The following is a 23,499-nucleotide window of genomic DNA, read 5'->3' as shown; positions in this document are numbered from 1 at the left end:
ACGAGTCCTGGAACCTTCCTAATACACCTCATATTTTACCATTGTGAATAAATGCACTACATGCAGTAAGTGATTCTCAACCAGTGTGTCCCGAGATATCATGTGTGCCACACGAAACTATTATTACTCCACCCCGGTCTGGAATCCTGCTATTGCTTGTAGTATTTGTATACACTTGGATTGTTTCAAACTGAGAGGAGTCACTTTGAACAGGTAAAGTTCAAGTACTATCAGTGGGCGTTGAAGTCTTCCATCACCCCTGTCACATACTTCTTGTGCTTCTCCCATTCTTTTCTCTCGTAGCTTGTCATCAGTGTATCAGTGGGAACTGTCGCCATGCCGATGCTCCAAAAATTCATGTCTCCTTCCCAAAGAGGCTGCAGAAGAAATCAAAAAAGTCCATCTCACAATCAGATTTTATCATGAAGAATTGTCAGGAGTCTTATTTGTCTTTCATGTTATTATGAAAACAATGTTAGGAAAAGTGTGACTTGAATGAATATGGACAAGGCCTCTGTTATGGATTTCTAGCATTCCCTGTTGCAACTGTAGCTGGAAAAAAATATTTAGCCACATCCCTGAAAATGTAGCTGATTGTGCACCCCTGGGAAAAGAGGGATTTGATGCAATGTTTTATTCTGGCAAGGACTCCTGTTATGGGTGTGGAGATTTTCCCGGCCTGTGTTTTCAATAGAGGCCGTACCACCCCCAGATGGAAATGCAAATTTTAGACAATGGCAAGAACCAATCATATAAAATGGATCCCTGGGAAAGAGTGGGGCTTTATGCCATTCCTGGCCCCCTTTTATAGTCTTAAAGCCTTTTTATTTTCGTAAAGAAATGTTTAACATGTTCAAATTTTGAGAGGAAAAGAAATAAAATAAAAACAGTCTGCAGAAATAAAGAAGGCCATGAAAAGGAAAGTTTCAAAATATGCAGTATTATTTTTGACCACTTGAGGTCGACAAGAGTCCACCAAAATCAGTCATCCAGTGAAGGACCACAAACAATGGCACCTTGACTTACGAGTTTAATTCATTCCGTGACCAAACTCGTAATTGTACTTGTATATTCAACGAATGCTTTTAATTAATTAACAGGCTGTACTGAATAAATTGAAAGTGCATGGAAATAAACAGTTTTATAAAGACTAAGTACGAGTACATGTTTTACTAAAACATAATTTACGTCAAGCCGGTAAAACGGTTTTACCATACAGTTTCAATACTTCCAGCAAACTAGTAACAGTCGGAAACAATCCCTCAACGCTTTGGGTGGATTGAATGGTGATTTTAACTTTCTCTACAGCTCTAGTTTGAATGTGTTGTGACTTGAAAATAATAAGTTATGTGACGTATGGCTAAAGTGGTGGAAATTGATATGTACCGTAGTAAACATGGTCATTGCCATTTAGGACCTGCCAAATTAATTGCCTCTTCTGTTGCTTGAAATATTGGCGGTTTGAAACCAACTTTCTCTTATGACGGCGAAATGTGTCGAATGTCAGGCTAAACCTTATATTTTGCTAAATTAGTTGAAGACAACACAGCAAATGCGGTAACTGTGATTTAACCTTTGCGGCCAAACGAGTTCACAATAATTGCGTAAATGTCAAACCTTGAAAGTGTTATTTTTACCTGAGTAACCCACTTGATTTAATTACCACATGATTTTTTGGGGGAAAACTATGAGAATTAAACAATCTTTTTTTTCCTTCTCTTTAACACGGTGTTCTTGGCGCAAGATCAATATGGGACAGCCCCCTTGTTGTTTTCAACGTTGTGCAAGTTTAGCAGCACTTCATTATACTACAGTACTGTACTTCATTTTTACTGTATGCATGTGGAAGGAGGAGTGGTGTGTTCGTCTGCAGCATCCCTTGTCCCAGCATGTGTCCAATAGTGTTCGGAGGGGCGGGGAGCAGCGTGCCGTGAGCACCCAGTATGAGCTTCTGGCGTGGAGCTGAAGAGGCGGAAAGGCAAGAGCCAGCGGTGGAAGAGATGGGCTCACTTGTGTGAATCACAAGTCCACCTGCAAACAAGCATACCGGACTCCTTGGAGGACGAAATAATCCGAGGCCCTCTTTTTTTTTTTAAAAGAAGGAATCTGCTCGTGTTTGAGTCTGCAGCTGCCAGCACCAGCAGCGAGGAGCTTCATATCGGACGCCTGCACGACCTGCTGTGTGCATGCAAATCTGCCCTGATAGAATGCATCAAAATAATTACTTACCTGAATTGGTAGCTGAGAAAAACACGCTGGAGCCTCAGTTTGGGCATGCTCTACGTCTGCTTGCGGAAGGTAAGTCACTCCATTGACAGTAGGCCTACACCTAACTGTTTTATATGCGCACACATTTTAATAGCTCTGCCCACTCCACAAAAAATGAATTGTAATTATGCAAAAAGTTTGAAAAGTAATGATTTGACCTAAGTGCATGTGTTGTCATTTAAGTGGAAAAAAAGGTAACAACTGACAAATAAAGTTAAAGTTCACCAAACATATGCATTCGAATATTTTCTGGTTAAGATTAATACAAAAACGCAAAACCATCTGCTATGACTTTCCCCTTATTAATTTCAAGTGTACACATAAATTATCAAGTTCCTCTGTCTTGTCTATTGTGCAGACCAAAATGTGAGGCCAACTTTCAACAATATCTTTTTCTGCATGCTGGGTAAAGTTATGTTTTCCACAAAGGACTAATTTCAACATCATAGTGTAAAGACAGAGACAGGTGCTTTGCAGTGATTTACTCCAAGATAAACATGCAGACAAGTCATTAGGGATTCGTTAAAATACAAGTACTGTGTCACCTTTACAGCATGCCTATTCTTGCACAGAAAAACAAAGGAATAACATCACCTGGTTCAACATATGATGTACTGTATCTTATTTCTACAGGTGTGTTACCTTTAAAAAAAAAAAAAAAAGGATTAAACACAAAGATAACCAGTCCGCCTTCATGGAGGACTGCATAAACGGGATAACATTTACTGGTGAGAAGCTAAAATTCCGAGCATTTGGACAATTTAAAATTAAAAAAATCTCTGCACATTATTCATCAATTTTCAATAATAATTCTGGATTAATACGAGAAATGATGAGTTGTCATTTCATCGATCAATAATTGAAATGTTGATGGAATTATACTAATGCATTTTATGTCTGCAAATTGTCGTGCATTCATGTGTCGTGTCAAGGAGACACAATAAATGCTCAACTCAAAGAGAAAGATGGAAGCTTAATGTCACCTGCATTCGTACTATAGAAAGGTAAACGTGTGTGTCCTTCACTGGGAAGCAGAGTGGAAGCATACGGTCTGTATGAGAACGTGTTGATGAAACACCTGACTGTCCTGCACTTCCCACTGTCATCCAGATCACAAAATAGGATCATCTGGCCTGCAGAATGCCAGGCAACTTTCACAACAGGTACACTCAAATATCCACAGACATTATTGCTTATCATATTAAGACCAGCCATGGTGCGGCATAATCTACTTTATAGCACAGGATCAAGATACAGAATATTTTATTCATTGTGTTGTCTGGTACAGGTGCAAAATGAATCGATAACTAATTGTTGATCAAATTAATCAAGAATTACTTTGATGATAGATTCATCATTTTGACCTTGTTAAATTTAAAACTGTCCAACTTCTCAGAATTTCTGCCTCACAAGAGTAAATACTGTCAGATTTCTGAAAGATGACTGACTATCTTTGTCTTCAGTCAGGATAAGCCATTTGAACTTAATTTTGAAAAAAAATGCTCTTTGGTCTTTTTTTCTGACATGTTACGCACCAAGCCAGTAGGCTAACTGAATCATAATCCATTTAAGTTTGTGAATTTCTGCACTGTCCCGCATTCGAATTAAGGCATAGGAATGTAAACTTTTTTTTTTATTTTTTATCTTATTCATCACTTAATTGACAAACTAATGTGTGCTGTGAGACATAAAACAAAGCTTTACTCTGAATACTAATAGGATACTAATGTTGTAACCTGCCTCTCTTGTTCACTCATTAGCCTGTCCATTCTATATTAAAAATCCGTATTGGCAACTGTGACAGATCAAAACCAACTTGTAACGTGACCCATCAAAAGGACACAAAAGTCACATCCCGGAAAAGTGATACTGTGCATTACATTTTCAGTATTAAGATGACAAGGTTATCAAAGTCGACTCACAATGAATGTTTGGCTCCATTATCCTTCACTTTCAAGGTCTGGAGCATTGCGAGCAATTCTAATGAGTGAATGAGCCAGAGAATGGAGATGGGCATAACTGTACCTCTTCGGGGGTTTGAATGGCTCATTAAATGCTGTGTCAATGTCAACGACAAAAGGGAGGCTAACATTGAAACACTTGAATGCTGCGGTCAGACCAAACGCGAGTTGAGCTATTCTCGCGACACTATTACGGATAAAGTAGGCCTGTCACTGTTGAATATTTTTAGAATAATACAGTGTGCATTGTGTATGTGATGAATACAGAAATTGCACCCGTAACTGTGACTGCACCTATGAATACGCAGTGCTGTATGATTGTGAAAATACGGTAGATTAGTACATCGATTTAAGGAAGGCTTCATCAGTTTTGTATTTGTGGTAGAAATTAATTAGTTTAGTTTAGAAAAATGCATAAAAGCTGAAAAATACACCTCCGTGTTGATTTATTTTACTTTCATGGCAACATTTTCAACATATGGGTATGTCCATGTTGGGTCCAATGAGAAGTAACATGTGTGATATACTGATGGACAATAGATAGACGCTGGACAACACGGAGGACACGATAAAAACATTGCCAGAATGCACAGCAATAATTTGCAAGGGGTCAAACAGAAACAGCAAACGAGGTGCACACTTGCATGACAGTCCGCAATTTTTTACAAGTGTTCTTACGCAAGTTTTGTCGAGAACTCGGTGTGCACAAGGACAGGGACCCACGCGTGTGTTTGCAGCGAGCATATCCGGGACAAGGAGTACTTTACAATTCGAGATGGGACACGCCACGCATGTGACATTAAAAATCAACACCGTGCCAAGTAATTTTACACAAGCAAGAGGTGGGAGATGAGCTTAACTGCCCGAGGGATGATCTGCGTCCTGTCCGTGGTGAACTAAGAAAACCAAGTGCAGTGTGAAAAAAGCCTTGACACACTTTCCCAGCCATCTCTACTATGCCCTTGTGCACTTCTGGTAGGATTTTGCCAGGATCCCCCACAGCTCTTTCGTCACAGTCATCATAATGTCATCCACATCTTCAAAAAGTGCCGTCTTGATGTCCCCCTTGAGCTTGGCGAAAGAGGAAAAATAATACCGTGGAGCCAGGTCCGATGAGGAGTGGGGTTCCTCCAACACGGTGATGTTCTCACCCAGTGACTGTCAAATGCTGAGGTCTTTGTATGATCAACTTTGTAGTTATGGCGAAGCAGCCACAAGTTGGCCTCCCACAACTCTGGAGTACACATTTCACAGATGTCTGGCTGGAACCGTGTTAAAGCGGAGAACATCCAACTTTAAACAGAAAAATAACAGGCAAACTAATAAATGTCTGGACACTGGAGAGAAAATCTACTTATTAAACAGAACCAGAACCAGAACCGGAACTGAATTACATTACGCAATGTCGTCTGTCAGCCAGGAGCCGTGATCTATCAAAAAGAAAACCAATTGCTTATTTGTTATATTGTCCTATTTTTGTTGTTTAATCAAACCCTTGCTTCAAGTCTGTTGGAATAACCTGCAAAAAAAAAAAAATGCTCCACAAAATTAATGAACTACATGCATAATTTTCAATCAGGTGTAAAATGAATACTAAAAATAACATACTGTATGGTATAAGCTCTCAACACTTTTGCAGTCGCTCTCTATGACCACATTTTGACATGAGGACACACAATAAAAACAGCGCAACAAATGCCATTGCGGCTGTTAAAAAACAAATTGGATTAGATGTGAACCTGATAGCCTGTCAGATGACTGTCAAAAGTGAACCACTAACTCATCACAATGCCTGAATGGCATGGCCAGTTGTGTCTCAGACTCGCAGGGCTCGATGTCTCGCCGCGCCTCGCGTCACATAGTCCGCCATTAAAGAGCAGACAACGCATTAATCACCTGCATCGACAGATGGTCCGTCGCTCGCTCATGAGCAGGAGAGCGGGAGACAGCTGTGTTCAGCATACGTGCGCGCACACACACACACACACACACACACACACACACACACACACACACACACACACACACACACACACACACACACACACACACACACACACTGATGGTATGCCTGGCCTATTCTCATTGATGACTTGTAAAAATCAAAGCTCAATAACAGCAGGGAGGTGAACCAATAAAGAATGGGTATGGCGTTCACCTCAAGTGGTGAACACTTGCCGCATTAATGAGCAAACCATACGTTATGTATGCCACGAGCACTGATCTGAGCATATTTGCATTGTGTTTATTCATTAAAATAAATTGGCTTAAAGTGTTTTGCTGATCCTGCATATTTAACAAATGGCTGTATTATGACGGAGAGGTGGAAGTGTGCCCCCAAGAGGGTCGTGGCTACTAATTAATCACAGTTTTGTATGCCTTAAAACTGTCATTTGGGCTTTTGTAAACTGCTAGCCGCAAATATGACAAATTGTTTGTGAGAAATAAAACAAAATAGCCCCACTGGGACATTTTTTAACAACTCGTACGAACACCAATGTAGATAACTAAAGTCCCATTCGTATTGAATCAGATGATTTCATATTGAAAGCATCTCTGACAAATTGAAAATGACTGAATTGCATTTCCCTGATTTGCTTGCTTTTTCACATCCCATTTGTGTGCGCGGTAATTGGTTTTTACTCTCCTTTTAAAATGATTTTTTTTTTTTACCGCAGAAGACAATTGACGTTAAAATTTGATTTGTCAATCATGACTTGATCACAGTGCAAACAGATCAATCAGTCACAAACAGAAACAGCAAGAGATGAAACACTCAGATTGTTGAGGAACCGTCCCGCCCCGCATTTACACTCATCTCTGTAAAGCGGAAAAAGACAAAACGAATTGCTCTTTTCAGTCCATTCAAATAACAGATTGATGCTGTAAATCATAGCATGCCTTCGGCCTATTTTTGTCTTTGATATGAACAAACAATCAGTTAATGCAGTCATTTAATTGATTTATCTTTTCCTGTATCGTTGAGCCTTCATCATTGGCTTTAAAAAGACAAAGTCAATAATTGCAGCTTCCTACAACTGTTGATTTGTTTTCAGACCATCTTCAAAGTCATTCTCATGCCTACACCGATACATTCAGCTGGTGTGTTAGTGTGGTTTCACTTAACCTGGCTAGGTTCACACTTTTAGTTGGGCATGCCTGACCGCAGATGATGCATAATGCACTAATGTTGTGCACTGCTAGTTTTTTAGTTAATTAAGTTTTATTTCAGGATTTTTTTGGGGGGAAGAGTTTGCAAAAGGCAGCACTTGAGGTATATAATAATATTTTAACTGGACAATGATTTGTCATTTCCTCTTATTACCTATAGCAAAAGGGTATAGTTGATTTTGGGGGCGGGGGGAGGGGGGTGTTACTTGGTTGTTTTGTTATTATGTCGGATTACGCAAACAATATTTCGACAAAACTGGCACACGGGCTCAAAGAAAGACCCATACATTTTGGTACGAAGTCAATTAAAAATGTAAATAAACCGCAGAATTTTCTCTTCGAACATTTGAGTCAAGATGAAACATGTCCTTTAGCCATCAAAGGCTGAAATATTGTAACTCTCCACCAACCAGGAAGTAGCCAACTGACAAAGGCTGGAACACAAATAAAAAAAAAAAAAAATCGAAGTCTTTAGTTCTCTTTATTTTCAATTTTGGGGTAATTTATATTCTCTTTCTCCCATTTGCATCATTCACCCCACCCCAGATTAAAAATGGTAATATCCTCCTTTCCCCACAACTCTTTGTAAACCAAAAGGGACCTGCTAACATACCGAGAGACAAATTATCACAGTATGAAGGTTCTCTTTTATTATTTTTTCACAGTTCAATAGTTCTATTTTCCTTCGTTTTGATGTCTGCGAAATGAAATTGGGCCTCCTTTGGTCATGCGTAGAGACTAAAACTGTGTACACACGGTGTGACTCCTGAATTGGAGATGTAGACACATTTATCCCACAGTTGACCCTTTAAACCTTCCTTTTTTTCAAAATTCCTCTTCTCTGCACAGCATTGCTGAAGCAGTTTTGGCCATTGCATCAGAGCGGATCAAGAGCACCAGAATAGTAACTCAGAGTTGAAATGATTCGTTTCCCTGCAATGAGATGTTTTTTTTTTTTAGGAACCGTCCCGCCCCGCATTTACACTCATCTCTGTAAAGCGGAAAAAGACAAAACGAATTGCTCTTTTCAGTCCATTCAACTAACAGATTGATGCTGTAAATCATAGCATGCCTTCGGCCTATTTTTGTCTTTGATATGAACAAACAATCAGTTAATGCAGTCATTTAATTGATTTATCTTTTCCTGTATCGTTGAGCCTTCATCATTGGCTTTAAAAAGACAAAGTCAATAATTGCAGCTTCCTACAACTGTTGATTTGTTTTCAGACCATCTTCAAAGTCATTCTCATGCCTACACCGATACATTCAGCTGGTGTGTTAGTGTGGTTTCACTTAACCTGGCTAGGTTCACACTTTTAGTTGGGCATGCCTGACCGCAGATGATGCATAATGCACTAATGTTGTGCACTGCTAGTTTTTTAGTTAATTAAGTTTTATTTCAGGATTTTTTTGGGGGGAAGAGTTTGCAAAAGGCAGCACTTGAGGTATATAATAATATTTTAACTGGACAATGATTTGTCATTTCCTCTTATTACCTATAGCAAAAGGGTATAGTTGATTTTGGGGGCGGGGGGAGGGGGGTGTTACTTGGTTGTTTTGTTATTATGTCGGATTACGCAAACAATATTTCGACAAAACTGGCACACGGGCTCAAAGAAAGACCCATACATTTTGGTACGAAGTCAATTAAAAATGTAAATAAACCGCAGAATTTTCTCTTCGAACATTTGAGTCAAGATGAAACATGTCCTTTAGCCATCAAAGGCTGAAATATTGTAACTCTCCACCAACCAGGAAGTAGCCAACTGACAAAGGCTGGAACACAAATAAAAAAAAAAAAAATCGAAGTCTTTAGTTCTCTTTATTTTCAATTTTGGGGTAATTTATATTCTCTTTCTCCCATTTGCATCATTCACCCCACCCCAGATTAAAAATGGTAATATCCTCCTTTCCCCACAACTCTTTGTAAACCAAAAGGGACCTGCTAACATACCGAGAGACAAATTATCACAGTATGAAGGTTCTCTTTTATTATTTAAAAAAAAAAAAAAATCGAAGTCTTTAGTTCTCTTTATTTTCAATTTTGGGGTAATTTATATTCTCTTTCTCCCATTTGCATCATTCACCCCACCCCAGATTAAAAATGGTAATATCCTCCTTTCCCCACAACTCTTTGTAAACCAAAAGGGACCTGCTAACATACCGAGAGACAAATTATCACAGTATGAAGGTTCTCTTTTATTATTTTTTCACAGTTCAATAGTTCTATTTTCCTTCGTTTTGATGTCTGCGAAATGAAATTGGGCCTCCTTTGGTCATGCGTAGAGACTAAAACTGTGTACACACGGTGTGACTCCTGAATTGGAGATGTAGACACATTTATCCCACAGTTGACCCTTTAAACCTTCCTTTTTTTCAAAATTCCTCTTCTCTGCACAGCATTGCTGAAGCAGTTTTGGCCATTGCATCAGAGCGGATCAAGAGCACCAGAATAGTAACTCAGAGTTGAAATGATTCGTTTCCCTGCAATGAGATGTTTTTTTTTTTTTTTTTATCCCGTGTGAGAATTGAAAGTAGTGACCTTCAATTCACTTTCGTGCTCTTCTGATCCCTGCACTCACATTGCTCCCATTCACATTGCTCCCGCTCACATTTTTTTTTTTTTTTTGTGGCAAAACCATGATGCATGTGCAACTGTTTTGCCACATTTGTTCACAGTAAGCCGATTTACCCATCTTTCACACAAACACAATCTTCTTGTGGCAGGCTGCAGACCACAAGAGATGCACTGTTGTGGAACGTAAAAGTCCTCACGGTCTTTTTATTGCTACACACAAATGACTGGCCATTTGATGAGGTAAATAAATACAAAAAAATAAAACAAAATAGTATTTAAAAATATAAAAGTACGAAAGTACCAAAACAATTCAAAATGAATCGGTGAGTATCATCAAAAGGGACCAAAAATAAGAGACTGAGACTAACTGACTGATAGTGTGCCTTGACAGAATGCACTTGAGTCTGCAATCAATTCAACAAGCCCACATTCACGATGCTAATGTCCTGCTTATAGCAGGGTGACAGATTTTTTTTCAGTGCACAAAAAAAATTTGTTTTTTGTTTTTTCCAAGAGTTTTCTCCGCCCCCACACTGCCCCAAGTTTTGCATGCAAAATGAAGTTTATCCATGTTTTTTAATTATTTTAATTTTTATTTATTTTTTTTTAAATGGGTTTTTCAATATTCGCGGGGCCGGCCCGGTCCCTATCGACTGTGTAAACAAACGGATTGATGTTGTCATCTTATTACCGATCGTGATGAAACCATTCATCCATTTTCTCTACCGCTTCATCCACATTAAGATTGCAGCTGTGCAGAAGTTTGTCACAGATGACTTTGGGCGATACACCCTGGACTGGTCGCATGCCACTATAAAAAAATAATGTTTAAAAATGAATCCACAACCTAATGTGAAAACATTTAAACAAAAGCAGACCTATACGCACACCCAATCAGTCAAATCTTACTGTATTTGTATGATGCAGCGCAATCATACACCAGTGTAAACTACCCCCACTATAATAAACATTCATACTTCGGAAATATCAATCAGACCAAAGACAGACATTTAATATAGGTTTTACCTCATAAAATGGGCATTGTTATGTCAAAAATTCTCTGAGCCAGAATAATTTTAACAGTTTTTTGTCAGCAATATTGACATACTACTGTACATGTACAGATAACCGCCACATATTTGTGGTTATGCATTTTTTATGGAACCTCTTCCCCGTTATTTGTGGAGACCTCTGTAACCCCAGATTTTTTTTCTAGGTAGCATCAATCATTCGAGGCTTTTCGCAATTTGTGACCGGTCTCGGTTCTTATCCCCTGTGATTAGTTGGTGTCCACTATATATTGCTGAAGTTGGAGGGCCTCTCTAATCCGTTTAGTTCCACTCCCGTAAGAATACGGCATATGAGTGTGTGACAAGGATCCAAAGGAACAATCGTACCTTGACAAAATGCCTGCATTTCATTTTCGAACTTGCTGTTCATCTCATTTCTGGATCTCCCACAAGCATCTTAATGTTGCAGCTCTTCAGAGTCCTTTGACAGCTGGAGCTCGACTGCATTTAAAGGCTCCCTCCAGGAAGTCATTACTGGGAATGTTTCGAGCCATTTTTTGCCATGCTGATTCAGTCTGCTGCACCTCTGATCAATTTCCCATCCAACTTGGACACGTCAGATGACTGTTGGCCCAATTTATGCAAGATTTCCCACTCATGTAAATGACACAGAGACAGTGTGCATTGATCGAAATCAATTATCTGCAAATATGATCTTAATTTGAGAGCTCATCAACCTAATTTGCACCACTCCAAACAACTGCTCTCTAATGACATCAAGCAGCAGGCTAAACTTGTATCCTAATGTGCTCTTAGTTACAGCTGTGTGACGCTACACACAGTTACATTTCTCCCAAAGTGTCCCCTGAGTCTGATTTTATTGTTGTTGTTGTTGTTGTTATTATTTGCAGTCACCCTGCCACCGGACTGATGCACAGTATAACTAATGATCCCCTTTGTCTTCTTCGCTGCAGAAATTGAAAAGCATGAAGGTGATGAACTGCAACAAGATGGCATAATGAAGAAATACCTTGACATTATCAGCAATAAAAATATAAAGCTGTCTGAAAGAGTTCTCATCCCTGTGCAGCAGTATCCAAAGGTAAGACGCAACTGCTCCGTATGTCTGTCAATATCATATCTACAGCGAGTTCACTCTTTCAATTCGCAAAGTCAATACATTTACCTTAACCCTTTCAGGGACAGCGCTTACTACAGTGGACATCTTATCATGCTATCAGGTTACAGGGTGCATGACAGGGTTAAAATAGCACGCCTCAAAATCATTGTGATGATAAACAGTACTAGCTGGTACTCAGGAGTATAACATGTCTGTTGTTCCCGTGGCAATCCTGGATGCCGTCCTTCCGGGACCTATGGGAATTGTTTTACACTGTCTTTGTGTTGGCCAAGTACTTGAGCCCAGTAAGCTCACATCCATACATTAATTAACTTTGAGTTTCAGGATATCTACTCTGTTTCTTGGTTTTAAATCATGAAATGACAGAATACCTTCTGCTTCCCATTTCCATTCAGTTTATCGTGAATTCTCGGCAAAGGCAATGTTGATAAAATTAAAGAGAGAAAGAGACATAACCGAGGGAGCAAACTTTTGAAAACTTCAGTGCAACTTTTTTTTTTTTTTTTAGGTTACTCTGTCGCAGACTAATTTCCATGTGGAGACGACACATTATTGAAGAATTAAGTGCCGCGTGCTTTCCTTACAATGCCGCTTAATTGCATTCATCTAGTGATGTCCGGTAGCTCCAGTAGGTAAATCGGTTCTTGATTAGATAGTTAATGAAAGCACAGCAGAGCCTGCAAATAACAAGAGCTATGAAGTTTTTATAGAATCAATGAAAATACAAAAAGCACAGATGAACAATTTGATGACCACACTCGAAAAATTTCATGCACAGCCCCTGATCAGCTATAAGGCTGCTTAGGGGACAACATTGTGGTTTTTTTTTAAGTCAAAGCAGCATACATACGGAGCTACTCAAATACAAAACCAAAATTGCCGCAAAGACATTTATCGAGGTCAGTCAGGCCAGCAATGGCGACAGCAGCCATGTAAAACATCAGCAGCAGATTATTACAAACGTAAAAGGAAGCCAGACACTTTCCTGTGGATGTCAGTGTTATCTGACCAGTCTAGTGTGTCATTGAGCTGCAGCCCCACATTTGAATGTCTAGACAAGAGGTAGTCAAATACATATCCTTCAGTGCCGCTGACAGTGTTACATGTGCAACCGCCCATCTTGACGTACCGTAGTCTCTTTGAGAGGCATAGTTCATCAACCAGGAGATGACGCATATGTCCATTGTCAGGTTGCTGAGCAAGTTCTGTACTTTCATAAATAATGTCGGGTGAACTCAAAATTTCAAGGCAACAAACGATTCAACTAAATATGTTAAGCTTTTCTGTTGTGAAAATTGGCACTCCAGCAGTTCACAACAAAGAACTGTTGTCTGTTGTCATGGTTGCCAAAGCTCCAGATAAAAGTAAATGAATAAATAAATAAAAGTCAGCTAATTATTTTGCAGCAAATAACTTGTTTGCTTTGTTATATTAAGCACTAATGTTGTTGCCATAAATGGGAATAAGTTAGATTCAAAAGGTGTTCCAATTTAAATTACTGTTTTACCGCCAAAAAAAAAAAAAACTCCGAATTTTTCCCAGGTCACAGACTGTGCAGATGCATGCTGTGTATATATTTTTGAGGAGTTCCTTCTCCAATGAGTCTCCCACTGAGAGGCATACAGCTAATTGGCTTTTTTTCTTTTCACACTCTTGGCTCACTTTTGTCATTGCTGCTGATTGCTTGGGTATTCAATAACGTCCTGCCTTGGTGGCAGAGCAGAAGAGAAATTCACAAGACATCATAAATCTCTTCTGTCAGGTTTTGGACGTGCCGCAGTGCCCGTTCTTGCTTACAGCAGCCCTCCTGCCTGAGCGTAATTAAATGTAAATTAATTACATTATTGCTTGGGAAAACTCTTCACATAGTTTCTGATCTGCTGAATTGGTGCATGGAAGATGAATGTCAGCCTGCAGTAAAATAACCTCTACTAATCCCTGCATTTAGTCTTGGCTCTCCGAGCATATGAGCCTATCATGCAGGATGCTTCGTTGTTGCATCCCGAGACGCCTGAATGAAGCCATGCCATTGTTGACGGTTCCGCCTGTGCCTTTCTTGCTTTCCAAATGTGTGTTGTGGACAAGGTCTGCTAAGAATGTTGGCATACCGGGCGAAATTCATCTTCATGAAAGTTATTTGGTGCTTAAAAAGTTCATTTGCTAAGAAAATATGCACCATCTGTGTTAGAGGTTGGCGGTGTCTGCCTCCATCATGTTCATAAACTAACAGTTCAGCAAGGGAATGGTCATTGAGGAGACGTTTTGTATTCTTGGTCCCCATGCCTGTCTCGACACAGGGTATTTTTTGCTAATTAAGAAGAATGTTGTGTGATTAAAACTAAGATCAGAATGAAAGTATAAATATGCATTCATTCATTTATTTTCCGAACCACTTTATCCTCACTGGGGTCGCGGGGGGTGCTGGAGCCAATCCCAGCTGTCTTCGGGCAATAGGCGGGGGACACCCTGAACCGGTTGCCAGCCAATAGCAGGGCACACAGAGAGGAACAACCATCCGCGCTCACACTCACACCTTGGGACAATTTGGAGTGTTCAATCATCCTGCCATGCATGTTTTTGGAATGTGGGAGGAAACCGGAGTACCCAGAGAAAACCCACGCAAGCACGGGGAGAACATGCAAACTCCACACAGGAAGGCCCGAGCTGGAATTGAACCCGCTACCTCTGCACTGTGAGGTCAACGCACTAACCACTGGACCACCTGGCCGCCCTTATTTTTATTTTAAAAATATTTATTAATTTTTGGGGACCACACCTTAGGTCAAATAAAATGTATGGGTAATGCGGAAACTGAGTGGTTCAGTTTGCTGTGTTTGATAAAACACGTGAAGATTAGATCTTCATGTGTTATTTGGATCAAATCAGAGAGGTGGTGCATTCCACTGCATGCTTGGTCGTCATCATCAATCACTGGGACATGAGTGTTTTGTGCACCTCTTGATGTAAAATGGGATAGATTAGATGTGTTGTCAGTTTTACAGCAGGCCGAGATCAGGACATGTTTGGCTCAGTTAGTTTCCTCAACCTACCTTTTGGGATCTGAAGTATACGCACTTTGGTAGCCTTTTAACTTGTAAGTTTTCCACACAATCAACCGTCGTATGATGATTAGAATTCACTCGGTGCCATTTAAGATTGAGACAGCATGTGCATAGTTTTGAATGCACTTTTTTTTTTTTGTTTCACCTCAACGAGCAAGTTTGCATATAGCATGACAGGCTCTGCTCGTCTATGTACAGCCCATAACAACGATATGTCCTTGTGAATAGCACCATTTTGAGTACATCCATCCTGTGTTATTGTGACCTTTAGATAGTGCTCTGCTCCGTTCATTTCATAGCGGCATTCCATTACTGTACTGTCTATCCCAAAGAAACATTTCATTATGGAAAGGTGTTTTGCTTTGATAAGTGAAACAGCATGCATGCTGTGAATTAAACATGAGCATGTGTGATATAGTGTAGTGAAATGTTTATGCCAGCACTGCATTGCAAAATGCGCCTCCAAAAAACAATGCTGATTTTTAGTAGACACTGTCCAGGAGGTTCTAATTCCACATTTTAAAAATTATAATTATTATCATTAGCCCGTCGACCTCACAGTGCGCAGGTTGTGGGTTCGATCCCGGCTCCGGCCTTCCTGTGTGGAGTTTGCATGTTCTCCCCGGGCCTGTCTGGGTTTTCTCCGGGTACTCCGGTTTCCTCTCACATTCCAAAAACATGCATGGCAGGCTGATTGAACGCTCCAAATTGTCCCTCTGTGTGAGTGTGGGTGCGGATGATTGTTTGCCTTTGTGTGCCCTGCGATTGGCTGGCAACTGGTTCAGGGTGTCCCCCGCCTACTGCCCGAAGACGGCTGAGATAGGCTTCAGTACCCCCCGCGACCCTTGTGAGTATCAAGCGGAACAGAAAATGGATGGATGGATGGATGGATGGATGGATTATTATCATTGTGCTTGTAGAGCCAGTCGCTATCCTATGTCACCAATCAAAACGATACATGCATTATAATCTTAGCAAACGTGTTCATACTCTTGTAGTATTGAATTATGGAGGTGTAGTTCCTCCACAATTGTAGAATCCCTTGCATCCTTCCCTCTAATATACACATAACTATCAGAGTTGGTACAGCAGGGGGCACATTGGATCATTTCAAAGCTCATTTAACAGCGGTACCTGCCCCCTCTTCAAAGCATAAATTGCCCGCCACGGAGGTGCAGAATGGCTCCAGACATTAACTTAATGAAAACAGGCCACTCTCTTTCTCATGCCCAGCAAGTGTGTTCCCACCGTAGCTGCTATGACCATCTGCTGTCCAGCTCCCTGCCAGCTTAGGCATAGTCCTGTCAAAGCGGCCCCTGTGAGGAGAGGCGTCCAAAAGGTGCCTTAATTACGCAGATCAGAGGACAAGCGAGGACAGCAGGGATCCTTTTATTTTCTAGAGAATGGTTTCGTGTTGGTACTAACATGGCGCACAGCGGAGATGTTAATGTTGACCAAATCGGCTGAGTGTGCACTTGTCGGAGTTGAATCACAGCAGCCCCGCAGCTGGCTCTGGAGTTATTGGCAGCGGGAGAAGGTTGCTTTGTGTGAAGGTTAATATCATCTGGGTTAGGCTTGTGAAGTGGTGGTGGGGTGACAAAGACCACCTGTTCAGTTCTCAAGGTGGTCTCTTCACAGTAAGAACAGACATTTGAAAATCAAATGCCGTGGTGTTATGTAGTCTACACACATATCAGGAAAAATACAATACAGTGGATGTGCTAAAGTTATATCCAATTCATACCGCACATTGTTTTTTTTACTTTTATTTGCCTCTTGTACGGACTTGTCCGGTTCTTTGGTCTTTATCCAGAGGTTCTTCGACTCAAACGGCAGTTCAACGAGTTCCTGGGGAGCTCATTTGAGTAGAAGCACCTCTGTCTTTATCAGATTTCTCCCCTGCCTTTCACGGGCTAGTATAACAAACAGATATTCGTATACTAAGATGTAAATTGGATGAGACGCTGCAATTTGTATTCAGGAGAAGGGGAATGGTTCAAAGTTGATAGAAACAAAGTATGACTCTATTGAGGTTTTTGTAGAAGATTTAGACCTAAGTGCACTCGCCAAATGCGATACCACTCCACTAGGATTAGAGGAAATTGTTTTATTTTTTTTTTTGTTGGCATTGCCCTGCTACCTAACAAACCAACAAGCTCCCTATTCTCTTTAATCTTCTACTAAGTGACATTCAGACATCAAAAACATCATTATAACATGCACGGATGCATGTTTTATTCGATAAATTCAGTCATTGCTGCGACTGCAATGTGTGCAATTCTAAAGGTGCTGTCTCACGGAGCTTCGTAGGCTTGCGCGTGTTTGCCAACATAGCGAATGAAGGAGACATTTTATTAACAAACGATGACATTAAAAACAGCATTTGCCACCACGTTTTGGCAGCTCAGTGAGATATCACCGAAACAAATAAATTCATCATAGTGCCCTCTGCTGACTCCTTGTCCCACTATATATATATATATAAAATTTCAATTTTAAGCATTTGTGTTTCAACTCACGTCCCCCTCGAAAGAGAATACATTTATCTGCAGCGGGCCAGAAGTGAGCATTTCAGCCTTCTGATGTAAAGAAAATGCTTATCTGCTCAAACAACCAAGACATTATTGCCCATGTGAACACCTATAGGCTGGTGCAGAGTGCGAAGGAAATGATAGTCAGAGCCCGAGGCTTGAATCTGATCGTTTGTCATCTGAATACTATAGCTTAATTTCCACAGGGAGGAAACTCATTATGTCTGACTTTATCTCAACACTGACCTCCAAAACAGTCTCAGGGATGTTATTGGTTTCATCCCCATGTTTCCCCATATTTTTCCTCTCACCGCACGCTACAGATGATCCTCAAACCAATAAGATACACGACCAGCGAGGGCAGAGTTCAAGCCAAAGATAGGTGGCATGATGTTATGCTGAACCCGTGGAATGAGGGTCCCATTCACCTTTCATTCGCTACAGAAAAAGCACAATTATATTGATTTATTACAGGCTACATTACACGATATTTGCCCATGTGGCGGGCGGTGAAAGGAATCTGAGATTATATTGATTAAAAAAAAAGACTAATGGCCAGTAAACACCTTTTGCGGTTTACCTTTTTTCCCCCCAAACGGATCACATTTCATTTCCTCACGTGTAAATCATTGGTTCATGTTCCAATTTAGATGTTTCTACTTGTGACTTCTTGCTTTTCCTCTCCCTTTTGTTGCAGTTTAATTTTGTTGGAAAGCTACTGGGGCCTCGGGGAAATTCCATGAAAAGGCTACAAGAGGAAACAGGAGTCAAGATGTCCATCCTCGGAAAAGGGTCCATGAGGGATAAAGCAAAGGTAATATAAATCGATTTTGTGTTGAAATATGGTCTTATGGGTTGTTTGGGATGTGAAATAAATATACATATTCATAGCAACTTGAAAATAACATCCAAACACTCGCAGAGATGAACAGCTTTCAGTTGTCAAACATAAGTAGGGGAGGATATGAATAATTTAAAAGCATATTGTGTAATTGTCATGTGTGAGCGCAACATAATGAAGCACTTTGCTCCAGTCATTTGTCGTGCTGACATGTCATCCCCTGGAGCTAAACTTAGCCCGAGCGTGCACGGATTCAGTCTGCCATCATAACAGTGCCACTTCCATCAATGTCGTCCTGTAGAATTTTGTTTCTCTTAATGCTGGCGACGTTTCTTTCACACAACCCGAAAAGCGCTGGAGCCTCATCACAGGATACATCAAGTTTCTTGTTGACGTCACCATAAAAATTTTTTATTGGCTTTAATGGCTTTGGATTGATCAGAAGTGATGTCAGTTTACATTCTTGTGAGGGTGAGTTAGTTATTTAAAAGAAATCAGGTTTTGTGGTTTTGATGTCAGTGCACTTCGGAAAATGCAAAGTCAATTCATTGATTGATTACAATTCCTTGAAATATTATTGTCATTGGGATAGGATAATCTCTCTCTGCTTTTTGTTCTGACTTTTTGTTTCATAACGCTGTTGATTATTGAGCTGGATTGCACTCAGTTTTCCTTCCGATGATTAATCATTTGATTACACACAGTTGACAGAATTCTTAACAGTCAACTTATACATCCTTGTCATTTTTTGGTGTGTTAATCATTTTTCCAACCATCTTAAAGCAATGGAATGTGTGCTCATATTTCTGTATCAGACAAAGTTGGCTGGTCTTGTTGTGTTTTCTGTCCTTCATGTTCAATTGACCATATATCAGTTTAGTGCGGCACTCTCGTCTGGTCTCTGTTCTGCTTTGTATGTATTTAATATGTACGTGGTAAGAGAATTCCGTAGTTGGGATTTAATTGCATCCCAGTGGGGTATACATTGGAATCATAAATGTCCAACCATTGCGTCCACTGATGAATAGTACAGTGAAACAATGCATGTTGGTGCTTTGGCATTTACATATTCCAAAATTTTGGGGGGGACCTGCTTTGCCGCCATCTTGATGCTCAGAAACTATGTTAAAGTTAGGTGAGGAGTTTCATTTGTCCAAAAATTGCTTTGCTGCCACTTATTTGTGATCTGTGTTCTTTTTAAGGTTTGCATTCGGTTTTGTTTCATGTTATTTCTTATTTTCTTGTGTTTCATGTCTTTTCTGTCCGTTAGGTGTTTTTGGGAAATACACTCCGTGCACGCACTGCTTCACTCTGACCGTTGCTCAAATCTGCTGTTCGGTTTTTCAGAGTGCACCAAAAACTGAGTGCCGTTGCATGCACTAGGTGTTTCGACTGGGGACACGATGCGCCAGTGAAGTCATGCAGTACAGATGGAAGCAATTCGAGCACGGGCTGCTTATTGGCTGAGTGGATGTCGATCCAGCCTGTTTTAGATGTCAAATGTCAGATTCAAGTGATCAAGCTCATACGGACACTCTGAGAGGGTTGATGAACATCCTGAATTTGAATCAGGTGTGTTGGAAATATGGAAGCATCTAAAACCGTCTGGATAAGGGCTCTCGCAGCCCAGAATTAGAACATGGGTCGCATTAGGAAATAAAGAGGAGCCTCTCCGAACACGCACACTCTCAGAATAGCGCACCGGCATCAGAGTGAATTTCTGAACGTGTCCTTTGTTTCCCCCTGTGCTTGTCAACCAATCCCTTGTGTCTTCCAGTCAGCTCCCTCAGCCACTTGTCTTGTCCAGGTGTTCCTCCTTGTCATGTCATTTAGTTCCCTGCCTCCTTGCTGTCTTGGTTGGCTCATTTGTTCTTGCTTTGGATCGTAGTCACTGTCAGGTATCTGGTCTTCATGTCTTGTTGAGTTTGGTGTTATTGTTTTTTCATTACTTTGGCTCAGGTTTGTTTGGACTTGACTTAATTTACACTACACAGTTTGCCATAAACATAAGAAGTCCCAGTGGGCTACACTGCGATCCGTTGTGTACGACCACACATTTCTCCATCTTTCAAAATATTACCAAATATGCTCATATAGCAGAATATTAAATTTAACCTTGAGTTAAAAGGTAAGCGATTTCAAGAACACCCAACCTCAGTCTTCTTCAAATGCACAGTCTTGTCTGAGCCCTATCAAAACGTTTTTTCTACAATACCGTGTTCAAAGTTCTTTGTCAAACTTCGAAACAAAGACATCTGTTTTATCATAGTGGCCTTGGCAGAGAAGTCTAAAAGTTTGTCAAGGACATTTTTTTTTTTTTTGAAGGAGTGGACTACAAAAAAAAAAAAAATGTAAGGGCTTTGTCAGGACTGATTGAAATGAAATTGTTAGGTCTTCAGTCCCTAAGGAGTTAGCCACAGGCCTTGAACAATCTTTGGTTTCAATTAACGGTACCTAACCTCCTGAGTTAATTGACCAGTAACGTGTTAAGTCATTGAAGAGTCTCGCCGAGAATTTCGATTTATGATATTTTATGTACCAAAGGAAAAGATAATATACCTGTGCCATGGTTCTGGTACCAAAGACAAGCAGAATCACTGTGTTTGTGTCTTCAATGTGCCTGTGTGTGTGTGTGTGTGTGTGTGTGTGTGTGTGTGTGTGTGTGTGTGTGTGTGTGTGTGTGTGTGTGTGTTGATATTGATTTTGTCGACACTCTGACATCCTTTTTGGGAGAATCTGACAAATAAACTTTTTGTCAGAAAGGCTGGTATGAAGGCAAAGTCAGTGTGGTGTGCTTTTCTCAACCATCTCATTCAGCTGTGACCCACTTGGGTCCATCAGCTCGGCAATGGGGTGACAGCTCATCTTGGAGGGCGCATCAATATTGCACTTTGTGTTCATGGCTCAAGCAGATTAACACGGCGCTCAGTCAAAGAGAGACCACATTTCATTTCCTCAACTCGAGACTTTCAACAAGACAGAACAAGTAGTGAGAAATGTATTACTGATTTACCAATTGCTGGCAGTGTCACTGTTGATGAGGCAATTGTTACATTGTCACACACAAATTAACCAATCTGATGTTGCATCTTCTGCACGCTGTAACCTGATAATATGATAAGCTGTCAACTGTAGTAACCGCTGTCCCCGAAAGGGTTAAATTGTCCTTAGATGTGAATGTGAGTGTGAATGGTTGTTTGCCTATTTTTGCGCTGCGATTGGCTCGCAACCAGTTCAGGGCCTACTCTGTCTCTCAACCTAAATCAGCTGGAGTAGGTTGGAGCTCACCAATGACCCGAGTGAGGATAAGCAGTACAGTCGAAGAATGGTTGGATAGTAAACAAGTAACCATCACCGTATGATGCATAGTAGTCCCTTTTTTGGGGGGGAGTGGGGAGGGGGGGCAGAGTAGTCCTTTACTACTGCAAGCTATAGCCTGATAAAACCAAACAAAAAAGCAATTCTCTGTAAAAGTTAAGTGTGTGAATATGATGTTTTTTTGTATTATTATTATTATTATTATTGTTGTTGTTGTTTTTTATTATTATATCCGGTATTTTGCTATTCAAACTTCTGTCCTGGCAACATTGTCAAGACTTATCTCATTAAAGTTCACGCACAGGCATATAAAACATAACATATACTCTAGACGCAGCTTAACTGTGCTGTATTTTCTTTTTTTTTTCCACAGGAAGAAGAATTAAGGAACAGTGGAGAGGCCAAATATGCCCATCTGAGTCACGATCTTCATGTTTTAATTGAAGTCTTTGCTCCACCGGGCGAGGCGTATTCCCGTATGAGCCACGCTTTGGAGGAGATTAAAAAATTCCTTGTTCCAGTAAGTGAACCGTTTTGACATCATTGTTTCAAAGCAGAACTTGATCTCTTGTAGAACTTCTCTTGCCAATGTCACTGCATTTAACTTGATTGTTTCAGGCAGGCTTACCGACATAAAGAATAAGTACAGTATTCAGAGTTGTTTGCTGCAAAGGGATTAGTATTGGTCTGATGTGTTTTCATCTAAACACTACATGACTACATTATAATCTCCCTGAGAAATAAAGACATTCTATTCAGCAATTTAAATGCAGTATGGAGCAGCCGGCAGAACTTGGCCATAACAAATGTGCACAGTGTGTAATCGTGCTATGTCTAAGCTGTTCATTGTCATTCAACTTTACAAATGTGACAAGCTGCACAAGTTTGTTTTATGGAGTTGATGCTGTTCCCCCTTCTTACAAGTGTCCTTGCAACTGTGCCAGAAGGATAATTATACCGCATATGCACTAAGCAGTTAGATATCAAATATATTAAATGCGTGCTGTTCCCCCTTCTTACAAGTGTCCTTGCAACTGCCAGAAGGATAATTATACCGCATATGTACTAAGCAGTTAGATATCAAATATATTAAATGCACAAATGTAGAAAGTGGCCATTATGCAGAATGAGCCAAATTGTATAGAAACCAAATTTGTCAAAGAACTCTCAAATATACTGCTACATTAGGATCCCAAAGAAATACAAGCCTGCTGTATTGTTGCGACTTTCCGCTTGTCCCTTCAGGGGTCGCCACATGATTTGTTTGGCACAGTTTGTCCTTTCCTGAAGCAGCAGTGTCTGCATGAACGACAGCAGCCTGTACCGCTACAATGCTAGTACAAATGTAACCATGCTGCGCATTATAGTATACAGTATAAAAATAATTGTAATAACTAGAGATGGGAGCAACTATAAAGGGGCCTGCAACCCTGGCCAAGTTGGAGTATTTGCACATTGGGGTACTGGTACAGAGGACAATGACCCTCTAAAATAAAAGTATATATTCCAGGCCTTATGAATGTTCAAAGTTTAGACCAGGGGTGTCAAACTCATTTCACATGGTGGGCCACATACGGCCTCGGTAGATGTCAAGTGGGCCGGACCATTAAAATGATAC

At 40.4% G+C, this 23,499-nt stretch overlaps 1 protein-coding gene across 3 annotated transcripts in view; it reads left to right on the top strand.

Annotated features, from left to right (window-relative positions):
• The first annotated feature begins 1,799 nt into the window (after positions 1 to 1,799).
• The window catches only part of khdrbs2 (KH domain containing, RNA binding, signal transduction associated 2), a 44,829-nt gene continuing 23,129 nt past the window's right edge, over positions 1,800 to 23,499 (top strand). For 2 of the 3 annotated variants that reach the window (XR_002168303.1, XM_019870310.1), the window contains exons 1-4: positions 1,800 to 2,298; positions 11,963 to 12,090; positions 18,420 to 18,536; positions 22,255 to 22,401. Coding sequence is in view for 2 of the 3 variants with exons in the window: in XM_019870310.1 (XP_019725869.1) it covers positions 2,187 to 2,298; positions 11,963 to 12,090; positions 18,420 to 18,536; positions 22,255 to 22,401 (504 nt within the window). In the remaining variant the exon portion in view is untranslated. The remainder of the gene's footprint in view (positions 2,299 to 11,962; positions 12,091 to 18,419; positions 18,537 to 22,254; positions 22,402 to 23,499) is intronic. The other variant, XM_019870309.1, reaches the window with a different exon arrangement.

The sequence above is a fragment of the Hippocampus comes genome, unplaced genomic scaffold, assembly GCF_001891065.2.
Source record: "Hippocampus comes isolate QL1 unplaced genomic scaffold, H_comes_QL1_v1.1 scaffold76, whole genome shotgun sequence".
NCBI classification, from domain to species: Eukaryota; Metazoa; Chordata; class Actinopteri; order Syngnathiformes; family Syngnathidae; genus Hippocampus; species Hippocampus comes.
The sequence above is the reverse complement of the archived record's forward strand: the minus strand, read 5'-3'. Positions and strand labels throughout refer to the sequence as shown.